A 26781-nucleotide genomic window follows, 5' to 3' on the forward strand; every position below is an offset into this window, starting at 1 on the left:
CTTCCTTACACTTTCGGTAATCATAAGCTTGTTTTCTGTGGGTCTGTTTCTATGCCTGTGGGTCTATTTCTGTTTTGTAAATAAGTTATTTGTATCTGTATTTTTTTTTTTCAGATTCCACATATAAGTGATATCACGTGACATTTGTCTTTGGCTGGACTTATTTCACTTAGTATAATCATTTCTAGTCTACCCATGTTGCTGCAAATGACACTGTTTCATTCTTTTTATTACATATTTTTTGGCTGCGCCACGTGGCTTGTGGGACCTTCATTCCCCTACAAGGGATTGAACACGGACCATGGCAATGAAAACATCAAGGCCTAACACCTGGACAGCCAGATAATTCCCTATTTCATTTTTTTTTTTAATTTTATTTGCTTTTGATTTTTAAGAAGAATGAACATCTTTTCTTTTGTAATGGGAAAATCAAATAACGTTTGGAAAAAAGAAGTATTTCATACTCATTTCAAACAGCATAGGAAATCCCCACCTTCAATAAGACGTCTGATGGTCGATTTTGTACTATTTGAAAATAAACCAACTTTATTTGAGTTAGTCAATACCAATCAAGACCAGAAAACAAATTTATAACTGGTTCAGATTCATGAGGAAAACACTTAGCAATGTCTTCATTAAAAAGGAATTTTACATTATTAAGGCTTGAAAGCAAGTCCTGTTGTTTTATCACCACAGCTAAAAGTCTTGAGGAAAGTCAAGTGACCATCACTGGGAGTGTTTTTATAAAGTGAAATGTTTGATCTTTTATAAAAGCTAGGCTTCTTTGCTAAATTAGTTAACTCTCCAGCTTATAAAATGGGATAGCCAGGTGGTCAGGAAAGAAAGACAAGTTCAAACATCAGTCAGATATTTTATATTTTAAGCATATACATAGTCAATATCGCAAAATCTTTATACATAAATACCATAGATGACTGTATCCTTAAAATTATATTTTGCCAAAAAAGATTGCTTTCATAGAAATAGATTAACCCAAGCTCTACAGTGAGGCAATTTTTAATTTTTGTTTTGGTTGAGGAGGGGAACGTTGGATCCATTTCCTTAAGTAACATTAAGTAAGACTATGCACATTTTGGGTCATACCATGTCACAAAATGAAAGGATCCTGAAACTAAGCTGGGAGGAGAATATTGACAAAGGGAGAGGATGATGTATTCATAGGAGGGCATGTGTTGTTTGGATTACATGCCAAGAGCCGTGGATAGAAACCAATGGGCCGTGTGTGCTAGGAGGGTCCCAAAGCCAAGATGTGAACACTTCAGTCCTCACATCAGAACCAGGATGCTTCCCATGCACACTTCTTTTTCTAATGTTCCTGAGGCTTTTAAGTGTTATTTTTTAAAATAAGGAAGTGATCCCTTGGGAATCATTGAACTTATTTTAACCATGAGTTAATGCTGCTCATTCCAAGGAGAAGTCACCAGCATCTTGGTTCCCTCTGCTGCTGAACTGGCCTCCTGGCCCTTGGAAATAGGAGTCACAGACCTACCTACTGGATGTCCCCTGCCCCTAGACCAACTTAATTTCAGACACCAACTCTCACCGTTTTCTCCTGATGGAAAACTGGACACGACTGAACTGAACTGAGACCTCTATCTTCCTGACACTGCCTCCTTTTTCATTCTGTTTGTCCAGACCTTGCTGATTTCTAGGATCTTAGATCTTCAGGGTCCATTCCAGATGTGATCCATTCTACAACCATTCTAAGATGCTTGATCTTGTCTTTCTGCAGAGTGGCCAGGGGGTACAGGTGTTACAAAGAGTTTCTGTTGTATCATTTGACAAATGCTAGAAAATTCAGCCCAGGAAAACTCATTCTTGGCATGGCCTCTTTCTAATCAAAAGATCAAGCATTTCCATGGCCCCACCAGCAAGATAAGTGAACACTGAAGACAGTATCATTTCTTGGGAAGATGAAACTAGTTTGGAGACCTGTGGTCAAACAACCCACTGGAGCGTGGGTTTCACTTTTCAACTCATGAGCTTGGTGCCAGGTAACTGTATCGTTTGTTCAAAACAAGACAGCCACACTCATACTGGTAACTCTGAAGTGTCAGGTAATGAAGCTGTGCAATAGAAGGAACTATGTGCTGGACCAGTCTAGATTTTACTGATCCAGCTCATCTTTTATAGCTGTTAAAATCTTATCCAATACACTCTCTCAGGGCAAGCTGAGAGGCCGGCAGGACTGAGAAGATGGGTAAATTCAACACAATTGTTCTGAATACGATTCTTATTTCTCCCTCTGCCTCACACTATGCTAACCCACCAAAAAAAAAAAAAAAAAAAGTGATGTGAAAACCAAAGGAGAGAAATAAATCTAGAGTAAAATAGAATCTCAACCCAAGTAAATCCCCTCTTACTGCCACTGAGATGCTTTTTGAGATATTGATATGCATGCCAGACCAATAACAAGGGTCACTTCCCATCTCAACACTCTGGAGTTCAGGGTCAAATTGCAGACCTTCAATACTCCCTGAGTTGATTCTGAGGACATCTGAGGACCTTTCCACACTGTGGCTGGGAGATGATATGCTGTGTACAGGACAAGGTTATGGCCAAAACCCAGGGAAACTGAAGGATGTGGAGAAAAATCTCTTTGGAAAAGAATCATCATAAGGCAATATTATTTAAAAATACTCTGATAAACCTCGTCATAGATGTTAAAGCTTTAAATCAATAGTTGGTTGCATCATATGATAATCTGCTGCTGCAATAAATAGATATTCCTGGATTGAGTACCAGGAAATGTCATCCATCTACAACTCCTCTCCCTCTGTTAAATGGTTACGGTGGGGTCATATAACTGCTCCAACCCCACCCCTGGCCCTAATATGGTTACTGATATAAAACTAAGTCAACCACAGAAGGAACAGCTAGAACCAACAGTATTGATTTAGTTTGGCTTGTTTGTTTTTAAAGGCTGTGTTTAAAGACTTGCCAATTGCTGAATTCTGAATATCCAGTGTCCTCAGGGTTCAAAAACTCCTCTGTAGGGGCACTCTGCCTGGGGTGCTACTCTGCCTGGGGGAGCTTCTCTGCCTGGGCATCCTGCCATTTTCACCGTGGCTCACTGGCTGTGCCTCTCAGGTATACCTCAAGAACAGCACCTCTCTGGATCTCGGGAAAGTAAACTGCTTCTTAGATCATCGTACTTATGCTGTGATGTTCAGGGAAGGATCTCTGAGGACAACAGAATTTCACACTAATGAAAAGGCCTTTGGGATCATTTAAGCTTTCATCTCCCATGAGACCAACATGGGGCTTTTCCCTATTGTCAGAAGGATTGTTTCCTCATCAGTTCGCCTTTTCAAACATCTCCAGGGACAAAGTTAGCAGGGAGTCCTGCAAAGGTTCCCTTAGAGGAGGAAATGAATCCATTCTTTCTGCTTTTGAATGAAAGGTCTCAGGCTTATAGGATGCCCCACTGAGAAATGGCATCTTCCTCCCTGGGCTAAAAGGGACCCTCTACTTCTTCCCCTCTGCTCTGATCACTGGGTCCCCTTTCTCTCCAGAGATCCCTGGAGGCAGGTAGGTCCAGATATTGCTTGGGTTAGAACCTCGTGATGTTTCTACAAGAAGGCCCCGTGCTGTCCTGCCCTCACTGAGCAGCGAGCCAAATCCTGGGGCTTTCGGGCACTTGGGAGCCTCAGCCTCCATCAACAGGTAACACAGAAGGGAGGATTGTTGAAGGTAAGGGTCTGCGGCGGGTGGACTTTCTCCCAGGGCATTCATGGCAAGAGGGAGCTCATGACTAGTTCATTTTTCTTCGTTTCCTCTGCACAGTTTCCTGTGCTCAGGCAGGGTAAGCGTTTAAGGAGGTGAAACTCAAGGAGAATGACTACAGAGTGAAATGCTAGCTAAAAAACAGCTTCCTCTTTTTCATCGGGCATTGGAATCAGACGGTAGGAAAATTTACCCAGATGCACGTGTATTTTTTCTTTGAGTTTAAACCACATGGTTTCCCAATCAGAAAGGCCCATGGACTTTCTTCCTAAGGTTCCACGATCAAGCCACCTCCTAAATGTATCTCTCACACATCAGAGGCTGCAGCTGAATCAGAGAGCACCCAGCTCACAGACCCACATCCAGGAACAACTTGAAGAAGCTGGAGAGTCATTTTTGGTCAATTGTTGGTATTTTGCTATGAAGATGGCAGCTACATGACATCACTGGTTCGAGACTTAGATCATAAGAGAAAAGATCTATCTAGAAGATTCCCAGGGAACACTGAGCCTCATACAAAGGTCTTCTTAGCCTCCTGCATCCATCCCCCCACCCCCCACACTCCCATCTGCTTTCTCAGAGACCAAAATTCAACCGTGGATAAACATAGTCAAACCCAGGCATGTAATCTCCAATGAAACCACTCCCATAAGCAAGCAAACCCCATGGCTGGTAGACCCCACGGGCCTTTTGGCATCAACACTCCTCCCCTCCCCTCCCCTCCCCAGGTACCCCAGTTTGGAATGGCATGCCAATTTCCCTTCCTGGCAAGGTCTGGACAGATAATAGAGATCAGCATCAAGCCAGGTATGTGATCACATCAGACTGTGCCCAGCACTGCAGAAAACTGAGACTGTCTGAAGTTGTTTTCCAATCTGGCCTTCAGTGCCCGAAGTGACAATGCTAGAAAGTGCTGAGTGACTGGAGGTGTGTCTGCCACGTGCCCAGACCCACGTCTGCCCCATCCACTCTCTGTCTCCACTAACACAGCCATGCACCTCTTTCTAATAAGAACGAAGAGGGCGTTTGGCCTTGGAGTTACTGACAAAGAGGAGGGGTGGATAAGGACAGCATGTTGTAGGTTTCTAATGCATCTCAGGAGATATTTCAATATTGGCAAAAGGGGCCAGTGACAATCCCACAGACAGGGTTCCCCCCGGCACCGACCCCCAAACACACGGAACCCAGTCCAGGTCCGAAAGGCTGACAGCTTGACCGTTTCTCTCTTTTCTGCTTGCGGGATTCCTGCCTGACCAGAGGGAGATGGCGCTGACTTTGGTCAAAGCCAGCAGGCGGGGGGGTTCCAAGGATGCCAGAGAGATGTGGCCTGATAGAGACAGAAGTTTCCAGAGGTGGCGTGGAAGAGAAGTGTGTGAAGCCAGAGTCCTTGGGGAGACGGTGGAGTCCTTCTGCAGCAGCGATGGGGCGAGACGGCCAAGTTCAGGATCGGCTGAGGCGCTTGGCCACGTCCGCATAGGCCAGCTCGATCTCGCTGTCGGCGGCGCAGGTGTTGGTGAACTCGTCCCGGGCGTAGGCGTTCTTGAGGTACCGCCACAGACCCGTCATCTCAGCCGGGAAATCGTAGTTGCGGTATTTCTTGGCCACAATCTGCAATAGAGATGGCGTTAAAGCGTGAAATAGATCACCAGGAAGTGTTGGTGATGTGGCAGCGTGAAATAGATCACCGGGAAGGATCAGTGATGTGGCCCTGTGTGTGCACAGCGGGAAGACCCTCCATGTGTCCCCCAGGGGCCAGCAGCAAGACACTTGTCATGCAAGGTGATGGTGCCGCCTTTTTAATGCAACACTATTTGATTTAATTATCATATGCTATTTTTTTAATTTTTGTTGTATTATAGTTTCCCAAGCAAGTATAATTTGTCCTCTGATCTAGTAATTCTGCTTCTAGGTATTCCTTTCCTTAGGAAATATCGTGAGTGTATAAGAAGATATAGTTTCTTGTAAATAGGACTGCAGGACTATTTGGAAATAGCAAAAAAAAAAAAAAGGTACCCAACACAAATGTCCAACAACACATGAATGGATAAATACGTTGTCATATATACATGCAGTGGCATACTGGAGAGCCATGAAAAATGAGGTTGCAGAGAAAATTCCAGGGACTTGAAGAACGCTTCAAGAGGCTGTTCAGTTGGAAGTACAGTATAAAGCATTAGGAGGAATATGTATGATGAGCAGAAGTATATACACCAATCTGTTAGCAGAAGATACGTCTGACTGATAGAATTATAGACAACTATTTTCTTCCCCCATCCAGCCTTATCTACAGAAGGGAATGCAAAGCAAAAAAACATGCAAGTTAGATGCCGGAATGCATATGGAGCTTCAGGGTATGTGGAGGTGAACAGACGGTGATTCCTGTTCTCTCCCTCGACTGCCACACTCGGGGCTGTGGACCTGAGCCTTCTGGGGAAGTGGTGTTTGTATTGAAAGACAATAGCATAGTGGTTAAAAGCGTGGGCTCTGGATCCCAGATGACTAGATCTGTAATCCTGACCCCATTACTTGACAATGGTGTGATCTTGGACGAGCTACTTAACTTCTCTGAGCCCCAAATTCTTTTTCTCTAAAATGGAAATAATAAGATGACCTACCTTGGAGTAGTAAGTTATTTAATATACATAAAAGTCATCTGGGGGAGGTGCTGGCTTTAAGTGCTCAAGAAACATCATCTAATGTCAGAATTCATTGAGACCCACCACATCTTCTTTATCCGTCATCTGTCAATGGACATTCGGTTTGTTTCCATGTCTTGGCTATTGTATAGTTCAAGTTTTGATCATTCCAAACTCTTCCCTTTGCCCCCTGCCCTGAAGAAGGAACCACAAGGTACACATCGCCTCCCTAGTTCTTAGGTACTTAGCACTTCTTCATATTAAATTCTTTCGGTTAATATAACTGGTTTGGGGAGGTCAGTACCGAAGCCACCTGGCAGTGTCTGTCCATCCAGGATAGGTGTGGCCAATGAGCACAAGAGATGGGTTCAGGGTCCTTGGACAAAGCCCTGTCTTCACTGCAAGAGGAAGGGGCCCTGGGGCTGCCCACAGCCTTAAGAAGAGGCTGTCTTGGGTCAGGAGCAAATCTATGCAGGGGTGGAGGCTCCAATGAGGGAAGCAGCTTGAAACTGCCAGAGAGAATGAAAAAAGCCCACAGAATATAAATCGGTGCAGCCACTGTGGAAAACATATGAAAGTTTCTCAAAAAACTAAAAACAGAACCCCCATATGATTTGGTAATTCCACTTCTGAGTACATATCTTTAAAAAAAAAAAGAAGAATACTAATTTGAAAAGATACATGCACCCCAATGTTCATAGAAGTACTATTTACAGTAGTCAAGACATGGGAGCAACCTAAATGTCTATCAACAGATGAATGGATAAAGAAGATGTGATACATATACACCATGGAAGACTACTCAGGCATGAAAAAGAATGAAATTCTGCCATTTGCGACAACATGGATGGACTTAGAGAGCATTTTGCTAAATGAAATAAGTCAGACAGAGAGAGACAAATAATGTATGTTACAATTTATATGTGGAATCTAAAAGAGAAAACTAGATACAGAGAACAGACTAGTGGTTACCAGAAGGGAAGGGCAAAACAGAGGTAGGGGATTAGGAGGCACCAGCTACTATGTATAACATAAGCTCTAAGTGTGTATTGTATAATACAGAGAATATAGTCAGTATTTTATAGTAGCTAAACATGAAGTATAGGCTTCCCTGGTGGTTCAGATGGTAAAGAATCTGCCTGCAATGCAGGTTTGATCCCTGGGTAGGGAAGATACCTTGGAGAAGGGAATGGCAACCCACTCCAGTATTCTTGCCTGGAGAATTCCATGGACAGAGAGAGGAGCCTGGTGGGCTATAGTCCATGGGGTCACAAAGAGTTGGACACGACCGAGTGACTTCCATACCACCATACATGGAGTATAGCCTTTAAAAATTGTGAATTACTGTTGTACCCCTGTAACTTATATTGTACATGAACTATACTCCAATTTTTTAAATGGAGAAAAGGAAAGAAAAAGAGCCATAATAAGGTCAAGACATCCATTAAAAAAAACTAATCCATGGGGTGGCCTTGAGTCTTTCGCTGCTGGAATTTATTTTCAGGTTTTTAAAGGATATAATTTGAACTGGGAAACAACAGAGACTCAACATATGAATTTATATTTGTGTTTGTATGTATAGCTCCCTTCCTGTTTGCTGCAGGGGCTAAACAGGTCCCTGTGCCACGTGAGGGTCTGGGGGGTGGTGGAGAACAAGGGTCTTTCGGGAGACGACAAGAGTCCCACATGCCCCTCCCTGCCCGGATCCATACACTCTGAGCTTGACCAGAGCTGGTTCTTTCCTCACATATTGGCTCGAGTTGGGAGATGAGAATAGGAGGCAGCCAGACAATGAAAGTTCAAACCAGGCTGTCAGCGAGCAGTGGGGCTGGAGCAACGCGGCCTCCAAGGACGCAGATAAAGCTGAAGGAAAGCCAATGAGAGAGAGGGAGGGAACGCACGCGGGAGAAGCTCTGACGTCAGCAGGAACCTCCATGCTCATGTTCTGAATTTGCTTTCATATGAAAACAGTTAGCTCCCCCAGCCCAGATTAAGTCTTGGCATCTGAAGCCAAACTGGAGGTCTGACTTGGCTCTCCTTTCATGCTTTCTGCACTTTAGAGGTTTGCCAGGGCTCTGGGCTCTGATAAGCTGGATCAGCAGAAATCCAAGGAGATGGGAAGCGAGGCCCAGCCTTTGTCCTTTTGTGGGTCATCCTCCTTCCGAACTCCAGCTCCTCCAAGTGAATGATGCACTGAACATCATCCAAGGATGGGCGTAACTGGGAGTCTAGTGCTGGAAGGAACTGGAGGAACCGGAGGATGAAGCATGGGGCCTGGGAGGCCCATTTGTCCACCTAATTGGACACGTGATTCTTGAGTGGGTGGTCCAACCATGTGTGACTGAGAGACGGGGAGGAAGAGAGGGGAAGAGGCGAGAAGGAAAATAATCATCCACACCTCTTCTTTCAGACATGAGAAAAATGACTTCCCCAAAGAGTAAAGGACTTGTCCCAGCTCCTGCTGCTGGTTGGTGGTGTCTCTTGGACAGCAAGGAGATCAAGCCAGTCATTCTTAAAGGAAATCAATCCTGAATATTCATTGGAAGGACTGATGCTGAAGCACCAATAATTTGGTCACCTAATGCGAACAGCCGACCCATTGGAAAAGACCCTGGTGCTGGGAAAGATCGAGGGCAGGAGGAGAAGGGAACAACAGAGGATGGGATGGTTGGATGACACCACCGACTCAATGGACACGACTTTGAGGAAACACCAGGAGATAGTAAAGGACAGGGAAGTTCGGCATGCTGCAGTCCATGGGGTTGCAAAGAGTCAAATATGACTGAGCGACTCAACGACAACAGAACTTGAGTTTCTGGACTTCTAGAATGGTGTTCTTCCCATGACCTCTGATAGTGTTACCGATAGAATCATATCACCCATAATGGTGCCACTTCGTCCTCAAGGAAAGAGAATAAAGGATGTTTAGAAGGTGGGTTGACCGTGCAGTTATTAATAACTTCAAAGACAAACAGCTTGGACAGACTTACCAATCACCATTGGCTTGGCCCTGAACCCCAAAGTGTCTTCATATGAATGGATTGCATTTTCTCTGCCCATCAGCCCTGGCAAGCATGATTCCCTCCCAGGATCCAGCCCTGATGCATCCCTTGGGAGCACCAGGGCAAGCTCAGCTTATGTTTCAACTCCAGCTGATGTGTGCTCTGAATGAAGGGTTCTGATTTCCAGCTCAGGACATCAGCCGAAAACCAACAGGCAGATATCCAACTGATAAATGACTGCATCTGATTCTCCTTAGTGACAGGTGGAAAGAAACTGAGTGTCACAAGCTAGGTGATCAAATGGTCAACCAATGAGTGTTAATTAAAGGGCTACCATGTACCCACCATTAGGCTTGGACAAGACCTATCCTCACAGAGCTTTTGTCTGACTGAGACTGTAAGAGATCAACAGATGTAGAAAAAGAGAGCAGTCTAGCTCTATGATCCCACTGTCTTTTTCTCTGGACTGATGAGGGTCAGAAAAGGCTATGCTAGAAAACAAACTTATGGTTATCAAAAGGGATAGTGGGGGTAGGGGAGATAAATTAGGAGTTTGGAATTAACATATACACACTACTATATATATTAATAACATATCTAAACAACAAGGCCCTACTGTATAGCACAGGGAACTATAATATCTTATACTAACCTATAATGGAAAAGAATCTGAAAAACAACATATATACATGTATATGTTATCGTTGCTGTTATTTAGTTGCTCAGTCGTGTCTGACTCTTTGTGACCCCATGGACTGTAGCCCACCAGGCTCCTCTGTCCATGGGATTTCCCAGGCAAGAATACTGGAGTGGGTGGCCATCTCCTTCTCCAGAGGATCTTCCCAACCCAGGGATCGAACGCAGGTCTCCTGCATTGCCACCACGGAACCCCAGTTCAGAGAAATTCAGGGGACAAAACTGCTGTCTTCAAATGAGATGAAGAGAGCAGCCCTGTTCTGTGTTGTTCCAGAGAACCAAGCAAGCAGGGAGGCAGGTTTGGGCTCCATGTAAGGAAAGATGGCTCTTAATAACTAGAGCCGTCCAAAATGGTAGGGCTGGCTTGGTAGGCAGAGGGCTCTGTGTCATGAGAAACATGCAGTCACAGCTTCACTGAAGCCTGTCACAGACACACAGGAAGGGGTCCACTTTGGGATGGGAGATTGGGATGACTCAGAATTCCCCTCTTCTTTCCATTTCTCGGATCCTAAGGCTGGATAGGAAAGATTATTCTGTGTATCGACCATGATTGGGAAGCAATGGTAGCAAAAATAATTATCATTTCTTTGCAACCTCCAGCTTTTTAACTAGTAGAAGAGGAAGATGCTGTCTTCCTGCCCCAAGGAGTGGCTATAGGAAATCAAAAGGTGGGTCTGCCCACAAAGAAAACACGTATATGAGATCACGCTTAATAGAGATCATGAGGTAGTGGGTAGCCAGTGAAAACCTATGATGAAAAGGTAAGGAAGAGGTCTTTGGAGTGATAAGACTATACGTAACTACATATAATAGGCTTGCTGTTGTTTCATCGCTAACTCATATCCCACTCTTTTGTGACTCCAAGGACTGTTGCCCACCAGAGTCTTCTGTCCATGGGATTTCCTACGCAAGAGTACTGGAGTGGGTTGCCATTTCCTTCTCCAGGGGATCTTCTGGCCCCAGGATCGAACCCACGTCTCCTGCATTGGCAGCAGATTCTCTACCACTGAGCCACCAGAGAAGCCCTTACAACATGGCAGGCATTTTCAGGCCACATTTAGTCTCCCAACAGCCCTGGTTAGGCAGCACATGCCTGTGTAACTGGAGCTCAGAGGGGCTACACAGCCAGCATGCAGCAGAGGTTGACTTTGGGTCCCTGTTCACGAGATTTTCAAACTCCGATTCTCCATCAGCAGGCGGCCCTGTCCTTGTCTCATCCTCGCAAGAGACCCGGGCCTTCGATGAAGTGGATCTGGGGGGCACCCACAGGTAGAGCGCTCTTACCTTGACCACATGGAGCTTGGGCAACAGGTTGCAGTCGGCCAGGGTCAACTCGTCCCCATCCAGGAACTTGCGCCGGGAGCCCTTTTCATCATCCCCGCGAGTGTCGGCATCGATCTCCTCCGGCAGAGGGGTGTTCAGGTAGTCATCCAGCTTCTTCAGAGCCTTGGTCAGGCCTCGCTCAAGGGCTGGCATGGAACAGCAAGGGAAGTGTCTTTAGTCAACCTCCTTGCCACTGGATGCAGTCACGGGGACTTCAGGGTAAAGGAGCTTATCCAGAACCCTGTCTTATTAGTGCTCCCCACACACTAAAGAGCCTCTTGATGAAAGTGAAAGAGGAGAGTGAAAAGGCTGGCTTAAAACTCAACAGTCAGAAAACTAAGATCATGGCATCCGGTCCCATCACTTCATGGCAAATAGATGGGGAAACAATGGAAACAGTGAGAGACTTTATTTTTGGGGGGGCTTCAAAATCACTGCAGATGGTGACTGCAGCCATGAAATTAAAAGACGCTTAGACAGCATATTAAAAAGCAGAGACATTACTTTGCCAACAAAGGTCCGTCTAGTCAAGGCTATGGTTTTTCCAGTAGTCATGTATGGATGTGAGAGTTGGACTATCTTTAAAGCTGAGCACCGAAGAATTGATGCTTTTGAACTGCAGTGTTGGAGAAGACTCTTGAGAGTCCCTTGGACTGCAAGGAGATCCAACCAGTCCATCCTAAAGGAAAGCAGTCCTGAATATTCATTGGAAAGACTGATGCTGAAGCTGAAAGTCCAACACTTTGGCCACCTGATGTGAAGAACTGATTCATTTGAAAAAACCCTGATGCTGGGAGTGATTGAAGGAGGGAGGAGAACAGGACGACAGAGGATGAGATGGTTGGATGGCATCACCGACTCAACGGACATGAGTTTGAGCAAGCTCCAAGAGTTGGTGATGGACAGGGAAGCCTGGCATGCTGCAGTCCATGGGGTTAAAAAGAGTCAGACGTGACTAAGCGACTGAACTGAACTGAACATGCACCAGAGAGAATCTGACAGCCAGTACACCATGCCATAGGGGAGTATTAAACAGCCTGAAAAAGTGAACCTTAACCAAACAGTAAACACTTGCTAATCCAGTTTTTTAAAAGATAACATAAATACAGAAATACAAGTATCAGGATATCTATCAAAGCCATTATAGTTCTCATCTCCAGCAGATACCATAATAATTATCAACTTTCATTTTCTTGTTTGGCTTAACCAAATTTTGCCAATATTCTGCAATTAATCCACATACTAATTTTGTAGGAAGAAAAGGCTATTAAATAAGGAAATAATAGCTATATAGACATCCTAGAACAGAGATAGGCACCAGATTTGGGGGAAGCCTTAGCCTTGGCTAACCCAACCTGAGAAGGAGAGGGGTCAAAGCTTCCAGGAAGACAGTACATAAGACAGTGAGTACCCATGTCCAGGGTTGCCCCAGAGAACCAGTGGATATCAAGGAGGCATCCTTGAATTTAATTTAGAGGGGCTGTTCTAAAGTGTTAGTCACTGAGTTGTGGCTGACTCGTTGCAACGCCATAGACTGTAGCTCTCCAGGCTTCTCTGTCCGTGGAACTCTCCAAGCAAGAATACTGGAATGGGTAGCCATTCCCTTCTCCAAGGGATTTTCCTGACCCAGGGATGGAACCCAGGGCTCCTGCATTGCAGGTGGATTCTTTACTGTCTGAGCCACCAGGGAAGCCCAGAGCAGTCTAAAATGGAAGGGCAAATAAAACAGGCAGTGGGCTCCCCCAGAAATGTGCAACCCTGGATGCATGGAAACCTGTCCCTCAAGGAGGGAACATCCAAGGGAAGATAATACGGCAGAAGGCTTTTCCAGCCTTGTCCCAGGGATTATCTGGCCAATAATTCATTCACATATAACAGCAGAACAGAGACTTCCCTGGAAGAAAATTTCTGAACTGAATAAAAAGGAAAACACAACATATCAACTTAAAAATTATATAAATATATTAAAGAACAGAGCAAAATACTCAAAGGAGCAGTTGTAGGATGTCACCATCACTCAGAGTCATTCTCTAGCCTAGAAACTGTCTACCTAGGCTCCGAGAACAAAGCCAGAGGAGACGGCCAGCCAAGTCACTGCATCTGCGTTATCAGTCCCAGCACTCCGCACCACCCACCGCCCCCCCGGCCCCGCACCCACCCCCAGGGCTGTTCTTTCCAGACTCTGGTTTAGAGCATGACACTGAGATGATGGGAATCAGGCTGGATGTTAATTCCAGCAGATGAAAGGGAGGAGTTGCCCCCAGAAGAAGAGCCCAGAGGGTTGTGCTCCTGTTCAGATTTTTCCCAAATGTGCCTGCTGTCAGCCCCTCCTCACGTAATCCATGTTTGTCAGAACCTTTGTCTGAGACAATGAAATGACACCAGCCCAAGATATGGCCACTGAACACTTACTGGAATGTTTGAAAACAGGCTGGAGGTTGGACGTGGCTTCTCAACACTTCCTTCTCCCTGGCGTGGCATTTGAACTTGGACTTCATCATCTGCTTTGTGTTTCCAGTTTGGGAGAAAAGACTGAGCAGGGCTGGGAAAAATGCTTGTATTCCCCTTAGTAATTGTCTAGACTGGGATGGGACTGCAGGCCTATTGAAGCGCACCAGCAGAGGGTGGATGCTCAACAGTACTTCTTAGCACCCCACCCCACCCCCACCCAAACAGCTGTGGTTTATATTGGGTCTGTTTGCTTCCACAAACCCTGCTGCCCCTTTCAGTTACGGAGATGATAACAAAATCTTGCTTCTAATGGAGAAAGGAACAATCAAATTGAATTCCTGTTGAACTGTGATGAGCTGATACCATCTGAGGGAACGAGGCGTGGGTAGGGTAGGAGACGTTGCAGGTTCTAACTCCAAAAGCCCCCCGGACCCCTGAGCTGGTACCTGCCCGAGTGCCCAGGCTTGGAAACATTGTGAAATTTGGTAAGAGAGTCTTAGAACAGCAACTGAAGCTCATTAGGGGGATGATTCTGGAGAAATTTAAACTCTCTCTCCAGCAATTTCTCAAGGTGGACGGGTAAAGTTTGAGAACAGCCAGGGTCATTGCCTTCAGTTCAGTTCAGTCGCTCAGTCATGTCTGACTCTTTGCAACCCCATGGCCTGCAGCACACCAGGCTTCCCGTCCCTCACCAACTCCTTGAGCTGATGTCCATCAGGTCAGTAATACCATCCAACCGTCTCATCCTCTGTCGTCCCCTTCTCCTCCTTACGTCACAGCTATGACCTCATTGCCTTACGTCACAGCTATGACCTCATTGCCTTACGTCACAGCCATGACCCACCGTGTAACACACCACGTCCGGATGCTCTGAGGACGTGCTGTGTGTATCAGTGCATCACTCCTGTTTGTGCGTTTTGATCAGGAATGTGAAGGTCAGAATTGGAGACAATCATGGTAGAAAGAAGAGGAGATGAAGCTGCAGAGAGGGCCCACGTGACAGAACTATTCTTGCATTTAAATTCTGACCCCACCCAGGGTAAGTTGTAGGGCTTTCCAGGTGGCAGAGTGGTAGGAGACATGGGAGACGTGGGTTCAACCCCTGGGTTGGGAAGTTCCCCAGGGGAAGGAAATGACAACCCACTCCAGTATTCTTGCCTGGAGAATTCCATGGACAGAGGAGCCTGGCAGGCTTCACCTCATGGGGTCTCAGAGTCAGACAAACGACTGAGCACACACACCTAAGGGTGAGTTTACTGTGATGCTGCTGAGGCAAACACTCCAAGGCTCTGAACATGACTTTTCAAATTCCCTATTTATTGTATTGACTTTCTACTCCACAAACTCTGGAAATGTCCCTGATCCTGGCACTTTTGAAGTGTGAGAGTGGGCAAGTTCCTCAACCCCTCTGAGTATCACTTTTCTCATCTCAACTATGGGACTAAAGATCTCTTATAAGGCCAGTGCGAGGATTAACTCGGCCAATGCAGGGAAAGTGCACCATCCAATACCAGGCTCCTATTAGGATATCAGTTACTGACAGTTACTGCTGTAGTGTTAGCAAACCGGGCAATCATCCTGCTCTCTGCCCCTCAGGCCACACCCTTGGTCAGTATGAAGTGAAGTGGTGAAGTGAAAGTCACTCTGTTGTGTCCGACTCTTTGCGACCCCATGGACTATACAGTCCATGGAATTCTCCAGGCCAGAATACTGGAGTGGGCAGCCTATCCCTTCTCCAGAGGATCTTCCTGACCCAGGAATTGGAGGCAGATTCTTTACCAACTGAGCTATTGGTCAGTATATCCCTCAACAATCCAAGGTGCACCAGAGCTCGAGACAGCCTAAGGTCCAATTCTGAACCCCAGTACTGAAAGGAAGAAATCGACAGCTTGGAGCCTGGCTTCTCTTACTGACCAAATGTCCAGCCACGGTCCTGTCCCTTAGCCTCCCTTGGGATCCTTCTCGGTGACAAGCCATGTTGAGAGGCAGGGCTGGGGGGAGCTAGACTCACATGCTTGCATGCCAACACGGTGCTGTGTTACCAAATGACAAAGGCCAGCACTGATATGCTCTCTGCCAGTTCTTTGCTCTTCTACCTGCCAACTCATTCATTCCCCTGACTCTGGCTCAATCTGGCCTCTATAGAGTTTAATGATCTTTTTTGGCTGACGGCACCCAGGTTGTGAAACTGTTGCTGTTGAACTTTCTGCTCTGGTGAGAGTGAAGGGGATGTGAAAGAAAGCAGAGCGACAAGATGATGTTAATTCCTTCCGTGTTGGCATCTGAAACTCTCCCTCCAAGAGACTTCCTCTGAGAAGAGGAAAGGGGGAGCAGAAGGGAGGAGGGGGGATCCCTTCGACAGCAGCAAGCCAGCCTAAAGCCAGGAGACCCCAAGACCCCCCGACCACTAACGTCCCAGGCACTTGATGGATCTCCAGTCCTTGAACGGCTTTCTTCCCCTCTCCACCCCGCCCTTCCTGTAAGATTTATTCTGTACCACACACAAACGCACTGCATAAAATATGTGATGAGGAAACAAGGGGAATAGTTCATAAATATTCTCAGCCATATGCAAACAATCTCAAATTTATTTTTCTCTTTCTTAAGGAGGGGAAAAAAAAATCCACCCATTCCATGATCACTTCCAGATTCATTGAGGTTGATATTACATAAGACCCAATATTGTTTTCTCGTTGTAGAGAAATAATGACTTGGAAACTGCAATTTGAGCTAAGAAAATAATATACTCTTACCCGGGCATGGAGGCTGAATGGAGACCAGGGAGCCAAGACTCAGCCTCCAACGAGCTCTTGCAAGCGTGGCTCAGCCCTGCTTTGAGGCATGCTTTGCTGACATGCTTTATGCAGCAGGGGTACCGAGGAGCAAAAAGGGCCGTGCAGACCCCTGGGGGCTCAAAATTCACCTGGAGCCACGCAGACGTCGCAGGTGAAAGGACTGTGGACCCGGATTGCTCTGTTCTCAGTCTCTCATATGCGGATTTTCTCTGGCATGCGAGCTTGCAGATAGAGGACAGCCAGGGGTCCACCTCTGACCGTCGTCTGCAGCCTGAATGGGGGTCTGTTCACCTCTGCTGTGGAGAAGACGGTGCTCACTGGGAGCTGGTCCCACGTCCCGGTACCTGCGCCCTACTGCGTGCCTTTCACTGCTCGAAGCCTACTCCCCAGCACCAGTAAGAAAAACACTGCTGTTCTGAAGTGGAACAGGGCTGTTTACACCACCGACCATTTAAGTACACAGCGAAGCTACTGAGATGAGAGCTATTATTCATTCCCATTGAACAGATAAAGAAATTGAGTCTCAGTCTCATCCAAGGCACACAGGCCTGTGCCAGCAGGTTGTTCAAACGACTCCCGGGATGTACCATGAAGAACATACCTGGTTTTGTTTTTAACCACTCTGGTCTTCCTTACAAGCTCCCAACCCTTGGGTCATGGGAAAACCACAGCACTAATTTAGTCCATTTTGGATTAGAACCTAGTAGATGTAATAATCAAAATAGTCCCTCTAGAGCATAAAATAGTCCCTCTTTTGCATAAAAATGCTCAGTTTCTCAGACAGCCTCCCTCTCCCTGGCTCTTCCCCCTGAGTTAATGAGGAGGGTGGGGGAGGAGGCTCCTGGGACCTCCCAGCACAGGGGCGACAGAAGTCCTGGGGTCTGCTGTGTGGAAGGCTGGGGCTACCTACCACCGGGCCTGGGGCTCTTCTCAGTGATGCTGCCCCTTCACGTCCTTCCAGACTTACCATGGGGATATCGACCTTCCAGTGGTGGTAACAGATGGGATGCTAGCCTCTGTCCAGAACTTTCCTTGAGAAGGATACCCAAGCATAGCACCCTGCGAGGCTCTCCAGACACATCTCTAGCTCCCTCTCCTCCTTCATCCCCCAAACCCCTGTCTCATTTCCATTTCCTCTGTCAGAGATTCCATCAACTACAGAGCAGCAAGCCCCCGTGAGTGTTGATTCCTCCAGGCCTAATTCTTAACGTGCTAACTTTGAGAAATAAAGGCCATTCAGAATGTTTTAAGACAATAGCTTGGCTTACAAGGCTACTGTCTTTTACAAACGTTATTTTGAGTAACAGAAGCTCAATACTGAATTTTTTTTCCTCTTTCTTAGAATTCCTTCTATAGAACCCTAATCTCTCTTGAAGCTGATGGCTAGGACATATTAGAATCATGTACCCAGGAAGACAAAAAGAAAAATGTTTTCAAAATAGTAGTCTTATTATATGACTTAGGAGCAAAACCAGGATTTAAAACAGGGGCTGTTGGATTCCAAAACTTAAACTTCTTCTACTCTGCAAGGCCATCTCTGGGTGCCAAGGATGGGCCCACAGCTGCTTGGGGGTCCATTCAGACTTGCATCTTCCCACCATGCTGCAGACCATTCTCATATCCCCTTATCCCTGACAAGAGCATGGCTGTCAGGGTATCATTCCTCATGTCCTAGCTTCAGCATACACACTGACTGTGTGTACGCTCAGTCCTGTCTAACTCTCATGTGACCCCATGGACTGTAGCCCGCCAGGCTCCTCTGTCCATGGAATTTTCCAAGCAAAAATACTAGAGTGGTTTGCCATTTACTACTCCAGGGGATCTTCCCAACCCAGGGATCAAACCTATGTCTCTTGTGTCTCCTGCACCGGCAGGCAGATTCTTTACCACTGGCGCCACCTGGGAAGCCCAGCTAATTGATACCATATTTGCACTCTGCTATTAATGGCTTGATGTTAGCTATTATCGTTGGTGCTCTCAGCTACCATGATTGAATCTAGAAGGAGTTATCTCTGAAGATGGAGCCTACCAGGATTCTTCACTTTATTCCTCATTAACAATAGCAACTCTGCCTGTGCTCAGGGCCAGTGCTGTCCCATTGCCTGAGTAAGAGCAAAACATCTGGGTGAAAAGAGAAGTCCATTTGGGTTTTGCCTATGAAGGAAGACATATCTAGATATTGAGAAATACCTGGAGGATTGAGAAAAGTGAAAGTGAACGTTTGAGTCACTCAGTCACATCTGACTCTGCAACCCCATCGACTGTAGCCTGCCAGTCCATGGAATTCTCCAGGCCAGAATACTGGAGTCAGTAGCCATTCCCTTCTCCAGGGTATCTTCCCAACCCAGGTGTTGAACCTGTATCTCCCACATTGCAGGCAGATTCTTTACCATCTAAGCCTGAATGAAGGTTTTACTTTTCATCTTGTCATTTGAGAGCATGTTGATATAAAGGATGCAAAAAGAAATATGCAGCTGTGGTTTGAGGCACACCACAGCAGAGATGCTTCTGGCTATCACATATTCTTGGAGAGAAAATACAAAGATGGCGACACCTTGTTGATAGTTTTAAGCATGAATGAAAACGTGGTGGGAACAAGAAAAAAATCAAATAGACTGTTCTATCGCTTCTCCCTTGCCTTTTGGAGGAAGCAGGTTTTCTTTAGAAACTGAGAGAGGTCAGATTGCTCCTATGAGATGCCCAAGGGCCAAAGATCAAGGAGAGAGGAGGAGGCTGGAACAGCAGAATGGTCCAGGAGAGTTGTGAGGGGTGGGGGAAGAGGAGGTACAGGCCAGATGTGCAGAAACGTGGATGCTATCATAAAGAATGCAATTTTGAGGAGAGACAAAGATATTCTAAGGGGTGTTTAGGACTTTCAGCTTTGTGATGGACAGTGTAATTCCCTCCCACTAAAAATATCCTATGTAAGGATCCACATTCATTTTCCAGGTTTGGGGATTAGAATCACGTAGCTTGTTTCTGTTGCAAAAGTTCTTAAAGAGAGTAAGACTGCCCAGTTATATTGGGGTTACATGAGTATGGATGACCCCATAGAGGTAAAATTATAAAAAAGGCAGAAACTGGGGGCCATACCCTCTGATCCACAGTGACCTTTCTAGAACACAGAGCAGTTAAGAGGTGGCTGATCCCCATGTTCTCTTGTCTCTTAAAGCTGTATCTCTGGGACTTCCCTGGTGGTCCTGTGGCTAAGACTCTGCATTCCCAACGCAGGGGTCCTGGTTCCATCCTTGGTCAAGAAATAGATCCCACATGCCACAACAAAGACTGAAGATCCCGTGTGCCCCAACTAAGACCCGGCACAGTCACACACACATACATACACACACACATATTCATCTATAGGTATATATATATAAGGCTTTCCAGGTGGTACTAGTGGTATAGAACTCGCCTGCCAATGCAGGAAACTGAAGAGACATGAGTTCCATCCCTGGGTCGGGAAGATCCCCTACAGGAGGGCAAGGCAGCCCACTCCAGCATTCTTGCCTGGAGAATCCCACGGACAGAGGAGCCTGGCGGGCTGCAGTCCATAGGGTCACAAAGAGTAAGACACGACTGAAGTGGCTGGGCACTGGCATGTATATATTAGGTGTATCTACGGAGGGTCCCTAGGCCACACTGAGCTAGAAATGGCATCAGGGCTGGCTTTCCTTCATGCTTGCTGGGCCCCTCTCTGCTGTGCCTGGGCTGACTGTTGGCAGGTCACTGGTGTCATCAGGGAAGGGACAGACAGAGTCTGGGTCAGAGGATGTCAGACAGCCCCACGCCAGTCTCCCCAAGAAGGCTTGCCATAACAGGCAGAAGCAGGATGCCCAGCAATTCTAGTGTTCAGGAGACCTGAGCAGGTTTGACTCCTGCCACTGGTTCTGCAGAATCCAGTGCATGATGGGACTTAGAGATCATCACTATTATTATTACATTATTACGGCTATAGAACGTAAGTTTATGAAAACATGGAGCAAGGAGAGGCTGAGTGAAAGATTAAGAGCAACAGATCAACTCAAGGCAGAAGCGGGGTGTCTGAAGTGATGCTCATCCAATCACCCCAGAACTTCCCAGGTCCAAGGAGAATGAGGGGAGCCTAGAAGGTGAAGCCCACTCCCACATGCCCCTACATGCTCAGTACCCCAAGTCGCCTGGGATCATCTCCTTGGATTTAGCCTTGTTCTCTCTGGGTGTCAAATTTTCTTGGTCTGATAGTTTGGAGAATCCACGTTTACTTTGGCATCAGACCAGGGAAGAGTGGACTTGGCCTCACGGGGAGGAAGATGCTGTCAAATTGGCTCTGTCTGTGACAGGCTCATAGGTGGGAAACAGTTCCCGGGCCCTCGTCTTTAGGTGCTGGTGAAAACAGGAAAGGTAAAAAGATGGTGGTTTACGAGAAAGAACCAGAAACTTCAGCAGACCCCTGCCGTCCTCTCGTGTGGCATCAGCTGGGTTTGGGAAGAGTCTGCGGCTCAGGCTGCCATGAGTATTATTTGCCGGTTCTAGGAAGGATTGGGGCCTTGAATGGGAGAGAGTTGAAATGACAGACTCCTATGGTTCTTCCAATAAAAGACCAGTAAATAACTCTCTACCCCCAAGGCAGGATTCAGCTCTAATCACGATGGTGGATTGGGGTCTAGGACATCATTGCAGGCTTCCTAGCTCCCTTTGGTGGAGAGAATCACCTAGTGAACAGGGCATTTTCTGATAGATTTCTAAAGAATGCCAAAGGATTGTCCTTGAGAAGAGACAGCCCCTCCATATAGCTTCCTCCTCAAGCCCTGTAGGGGATCATTGTGATTTATACAGCTCCACAAATCAACTTTATGTTTGCCTTTTGTTCCAAAGTATTATTCCCAATAACAATAAACAAAGACAACAAATATTTTTCTTTAAGAAATACAAGTCTTTGCCAATTACTGTTCATTGTTCAGTTGCTAAGTCGTATCCGACTCTTAGAGACCTCATGGACTACAGCATGCCAGGCTTCCCTGTCCTTCAGTATCTCCTGGAGTTAGCTCAAACAAATTATTTATTAGGCTGTGTTTAAAACACAGGAGTGGTAGAGCATTTAGGACAATCCAACATGCCTTTCATAAGCTATGATTTAAAAGTACGAAGGGAGGTATGGATCACAGAGACAATTCCAGATTCAAATCATCTGCTGCATCTCCTAAAAGCCACAGTAAATTTGAAGAGAAGGATTATCACTTAGCTCTTCACATATAGGTTTCCTTGTGTGAACACAGTCTGTACCATGTAAACACCCCAGATGTTTATTTATGAACAGGAGGAGAGAGACAGAGAAACACTGAATAAAGAGAGAGCCAGCCGAAGAGGAAAACTGCGGGAATTCACCAGGGAGGGGAAAAAACGAGCTGGAGCCGCCCGCAGAGAATGTGGTCCCCATTAGGGAGCCTGGCCCAGACGTTTGCGATGGGGATGTGGCGCCCCCTTCTGGCCGCTCCTTCAGCAAAGAAAACTCCCGCAGAAAACTCCTGTTTTCTATTAGGCTTTCCAGAAACTCATAAATGGTTGTAAACCCCATTGTGCTAATAGGAAGAGCAACATAAATGCTGACTGAAGCTATTAATGCTGGTTGTAGTTTATGCGGTGGATTGAATCAGGCTGAAAACGGGGAGTATTTTTACGGTGACTTTCTAACAGGTTATTTTTAAGTATCAGGCCATAGATTCGGTGGGGTGCTGATGTTCAGACATTTGGAATGAACTTCTCAAGGGGAGTCTAACTTTCTCGGTCATCTGTTCCAGAGTTTAGACCTAGAGACTTTGTTTTTCAACTTTCAAACCCCTCCAAACAGGCTGAAATTATTTAACCGCCCTCTGCCTTCTTCATCCTCAAATAGCAACATCTTTACGTAAGAGCCATTAGCAATTTAAAAAACGGCCAGAGTGCTATCATAGCTCTCTATTTAAATATTTGTTGGTTCTAGTCATTTTGTGACTCTCCTATAATAGGTTATATAGTTGGTCCATTCTTTGATTTGTCAAATAGGTTTCTATGGAGCGCCCTCTATGGGCAAGGTTTGGAACTCCTAGTCCCCCAAGGATTGCTGAATTAGGACTTCAGCTGTAAAGCTGGGATTGTTGGGCATTTACAGCGACATATAATATGCGGTAGTTGTTCAATCAGTATTTATTGTTTTATGAGTTGATTTGATCCCAGTTTCCTAAATGACCTACCCAACCCTTATTCAACAACTCAGTCTGAAAAAAGTAGAAACCCTTGTTCAATAACCCAGTTGAACGTTTTCCATAACAGACTATATTAAAGATCCTGTGCACAGACCACAGGACCAGTTGCCTAGGTTGGTATCCCGGATTGGCCACGTACTAGCTTAACCTCTTGTGTCTCAGTTTCCTCATCTGCAAAACAGATCACAGCATGGTACACCTTACAGGCTGGCCGTGAATAACACCTGCAGAAGTCTCGGGCTGGTGCTCGGCATGCAGTCAATGGTTGTTATGGACCGTGTGTGATAATGCTGATATATAAGGACCAAAGCCACAAAACACCTAATAAATTCTTAGAGTTGCAAGGAAAAGGACTGCCAGATAAATATTGTGCTTGACCGGTCCTTTGCCCTGAGGAAGTCCCACCGGATGAATCAGGTAGAGTTCCTTTCTGTGTGTTCAGCTGATCCTTTCACTCTGACTCTGCTGCCATGACCACAGTTGCACCAGAGTAAGCCTTCTCCTTAGCAGTCATGCAATGGGGCAAACTTAAGAGCTTAAGTTGAGGCAGGGGTTGCGGATGACCGACACTTTTGCAGAAGTTGCCAGATTCTGCACAATGACACCCTCCCCTCCCTTACTCAGAGAAGATCTCTGGGTGCCCACTGCTGTCCCCTAATATGGATTACATTAGGGGGAGAAACTATCCCCTGGGCATTATAACTTTTACTAAACAGCTTTTACTAAACGAGTCTTACATCTTCTAAAGTTTGAACCAAGAGTGTCTCAGATTAAGTGTGCAATTTTATACTTCTGTTTCCTAAAATCTAAGTGGAGTAATGATTCAGATTTAGTCAAGCCCAAGGGAGAATTTGAAATAGTATGCCTTTTTTTGGCACGGCTAGATCAGATATTTTCACTGCCGCTTTTTTTTTTAATCATCTTAAGTTGAAAGTAGATTATATGCAAGAGTTCACTTTTACCGTCTTTGTTACCAAGAGAACCCAGATTTGCTCAGAGTAGCAACAAGCTGGGTCACAATTATTTTTTTCCAGACCCCCAGACTAGGGGAAGCCAAATGATCAAGTTCTTCCCAATGATATACAAGTGGAAATTGACGGATATGCTTCTGAGAAAGAAAAGACAAGACACAGCTAGCCCTGCCTGGAACTCAGATGTAATGTCTGGAAGTGGAGCAACTATCTTGTGACATGAGGATGTGAGTCATACACTCAAGATGGAGAATCAGATGCTCCAAGGAGCTGGATCCATGATTTCTTAAAGAACTACAACTGCCTGGAACTCTCTCCTCTCTGGATTTTTTGTGATGTGAGAAAGGCAAACACCTATTAAAAAGTAAACATTTATAAAAATTGCTTAGATTAGAGCAGAGCATGGCATATAGGAAAATGCTACATAGGTTTTTTCACTATGTAAAAATGGCATAAATATTTGATTAGCTTCTGTGATCAGGTTTCTATTATATGCAGCCAAATACAACCTTTGCCAGCACACATATTGCCAATATTTCATTATTACATTATTATTTTAGCACCTGGGCAGTGCCTGGTACTGAACATGTGTTCATTGTAAGAACAAACTATTTAGTGGGGTTTGAGGAAAGATGAGAGGCCCTAAAATGTAACTCTATACATCTCCCTATGCTTATGCAATGGGCCTCCTGTCCTCAGAGAACCTATGATGGTTGCTTTCTCTGCGTGATGAGAGCGCTTGGTTTCTGGAGGATGGATGCAGGGATTCCATTTGTTTGGCCTGGCGTGCCCTCCTGCAACATCATCAGAGCCAAATGAGAAGCAGAGGCCACCACCAACCTGCACCCCTCTGCCAAGTGACACAGGCAGAACGGAGACCAGGGCCAGACCTGGGCAGAGTGCCGAGAAAGCTTGCTTTGCCATCCCCACCACGGAAACAAAACATGGATAACTGGACGCAAACACCAATGGGCATGTGACCATCAGAGTCAGACCTGGGTGCGGGGGCCTGAGAAATCATGAAGTGGGATGCTCTCCCATGGAACTTTCAGGAGTGGAAGGGGTTCTGGACAGGGGCACAGGTAAACTCATGACTTACTATGATCCAGATCACTAAATGCTTCTTCGACTACGGGTTCCTAGAAAAATAAGGTGTCCCCTGGTTTCTGGCTGGAAGAACACTAGAATTCAGTCTGGTGTGTTTACTCTTCTGATTCTTCATGACGTTTCACCTTTAACACCAAATATAGTGTTCCTTGAATGTAGTTACAAAACTGAGAGTGACAAGAAAAATATCATTTAAGCCAACACTACCACCGCCACCATCACACTGACAGTCTTCATGAGGGGAACTGTTCAGATTTTTACACTCTTATTGATTAGTTTTAAATGCAGTTCTTTTTTTTCCCCCTACCATTTGACTGGATTTAATACGACAGAGGTTATATAAGCCTTACATGTTCTCAGATGAGCGACAGTTCTAGCCATAGAGCATCATCACATTTAAATGGAAACTGGGAAGTGTCAGGGTGATCAGGAGAATGGGACAGGCTTTAAAGATGAGTGTTGGATGGGCTGGGGCAGGAAGCAGCCTGGAGGAGATGCTCCTGACACATAAGGCAGGGTCAGCCCTTTCATCCTCTCTCAGTAAACAAGCAGGCAGGGTCGGAGCATCTCAGGGTGCTTAAGGTACAGTTTATTGATTCATTCAGCGAGTGTTTATTGAGCACCTGCTCTGGACTAGAGGCTGAGCTGGGCTCTGGAGATAATGATGATGAATGAGATATAGGCAGCCCATCTCCATGGAGACTGTTGCCTACACCCTACTTCTCAAAGCTCCCTCCTGGACAGCAGCATCAGGACCACCTGGGAGTTCTCAGGCCCCACCCTAGACCTGCTGCATCAATATCTGCATTGTCACAAGACCCCTAGGGGATTCAGATGTCCATTCAGCTCGGAAGATGGTCCAGGTAATGAGGCAAACAAAATGAAGTGCTATTTGTCTCTTAAGTCTTAAACATATGCATCTATTTAGCTGATGAGGCATCTCAGGCTAAATTCACCAATAGGCTGGAGTTGGGCTGGGAAACCTTTTGGAAAGGCAGTTCAAGAGCAGAGTTTTCAAGAAAGCTAAAGGTTTTAAAGTCAAATTTCTATGTGGAAACATTGTTTTGTTTTAATAAATTATCCTATCTAACTACTGATAAATACCACACTGAATTTCACCTCTGGCTTCAATTCTTAAGTTTTAGTATCACTCATTTATAGCAAAAGAATTTAAAGTTGAGAATGCCTGGTCCTGCCTCTGTCCCTGGCTCCATCATGTCTTCTGAACAGTTTATCCACCCTTCAGCTTTCTTTGCGTGAAATGGATAGAATGATGCCCAGAATCCTGCCTGGATAAGACTGAGACAGATTTGACAAGCAGGGTTCATAGTTGGGGTGTTTGAAGTTTTGGTTAGAAGGTCTGGCCCACCACCTGGATTTTACATCTTGTCATTTTCAGCCCCAGCTCTACCACAAATGGGGAACCCATTCTACAGGCTCATCTCCCCAGGGCCATTCCACAGGTTCACCTCCCCAGGGCGATTCCCCACCAAGAGTCAACAGAGAAGACGGGGACTTTTCTCTCAAAGCCATGTTCCAACCACAGAGAGGGGACAACGAGTGAAGTCACCATATAAACCTATACAACGCCCCCGACCGGTACGCTGGGAGACCCCCATCATGTCTTGTGGCTAATACAACTTTACATGCAAGCACATTCTTTTTCAGGTTAATTGATCTGTGACCCTGTGTATTTAAGGTGCTATGTACAGTAAGTCCCCCACATACAAAAGAGTTCCATTCGGAGTCAGCCAGTCAGTTCAGTCACTCAGTCATGTCTGACTCTTTGTGACCCCATGGACTGCAGCACGCCAGGCTTCCCTGTCCATGAC

General features: G+C 45.8%; 1 protein-coding gene across 2 annotated transcripts in view; it reads right to left on the reverse strand.

Annotated features, from left to right (window-relative positions):
• Positions 1-518: 518 nt before the first annotated feature.
• Positions 519-26781, reverse strand: part of CLIC5 (chloride intracellular channel 5) — a 170199-nt gene continuing 143936 nt past the window's right edge. For both annotated transcript variants that reach the window (XM_027525491.1, XM_027525492.1), the window contains exons 5-6: positions 11366-11550; positions 519-5355 (exon numbers count right to left, since the gene is read on the reverse strand). In XM_027525491.1, coding sequence (XP_027381292.1) covers positions 5188-5355; positions 11366-11550 — 353 coding nt within the window. In that variant the 3' untranslated portion in view covers positions 519-5187. The remainder of the gene's footprint in view (positions 5356-11365; positions 11551-26781) is intronic.

Source organism: Bos indicus x Bos taurus, chromosome 23, assembly GCF_003369695.1.
Source record: "Bos indicus x Bos taurus breed Angus x Brahman F1 hybrid chromosome 23, Bos_hybrid_MaternalHap_v2.0, whole genome shotgun sequence".
Taxonomy (NCBI): domain Eukaryota; kingdom Metazoa; phylum Chordata; class Mammalia; order Artiodactyla; family Bovidae; genus Bos; species Bos indicus x Bos taurus.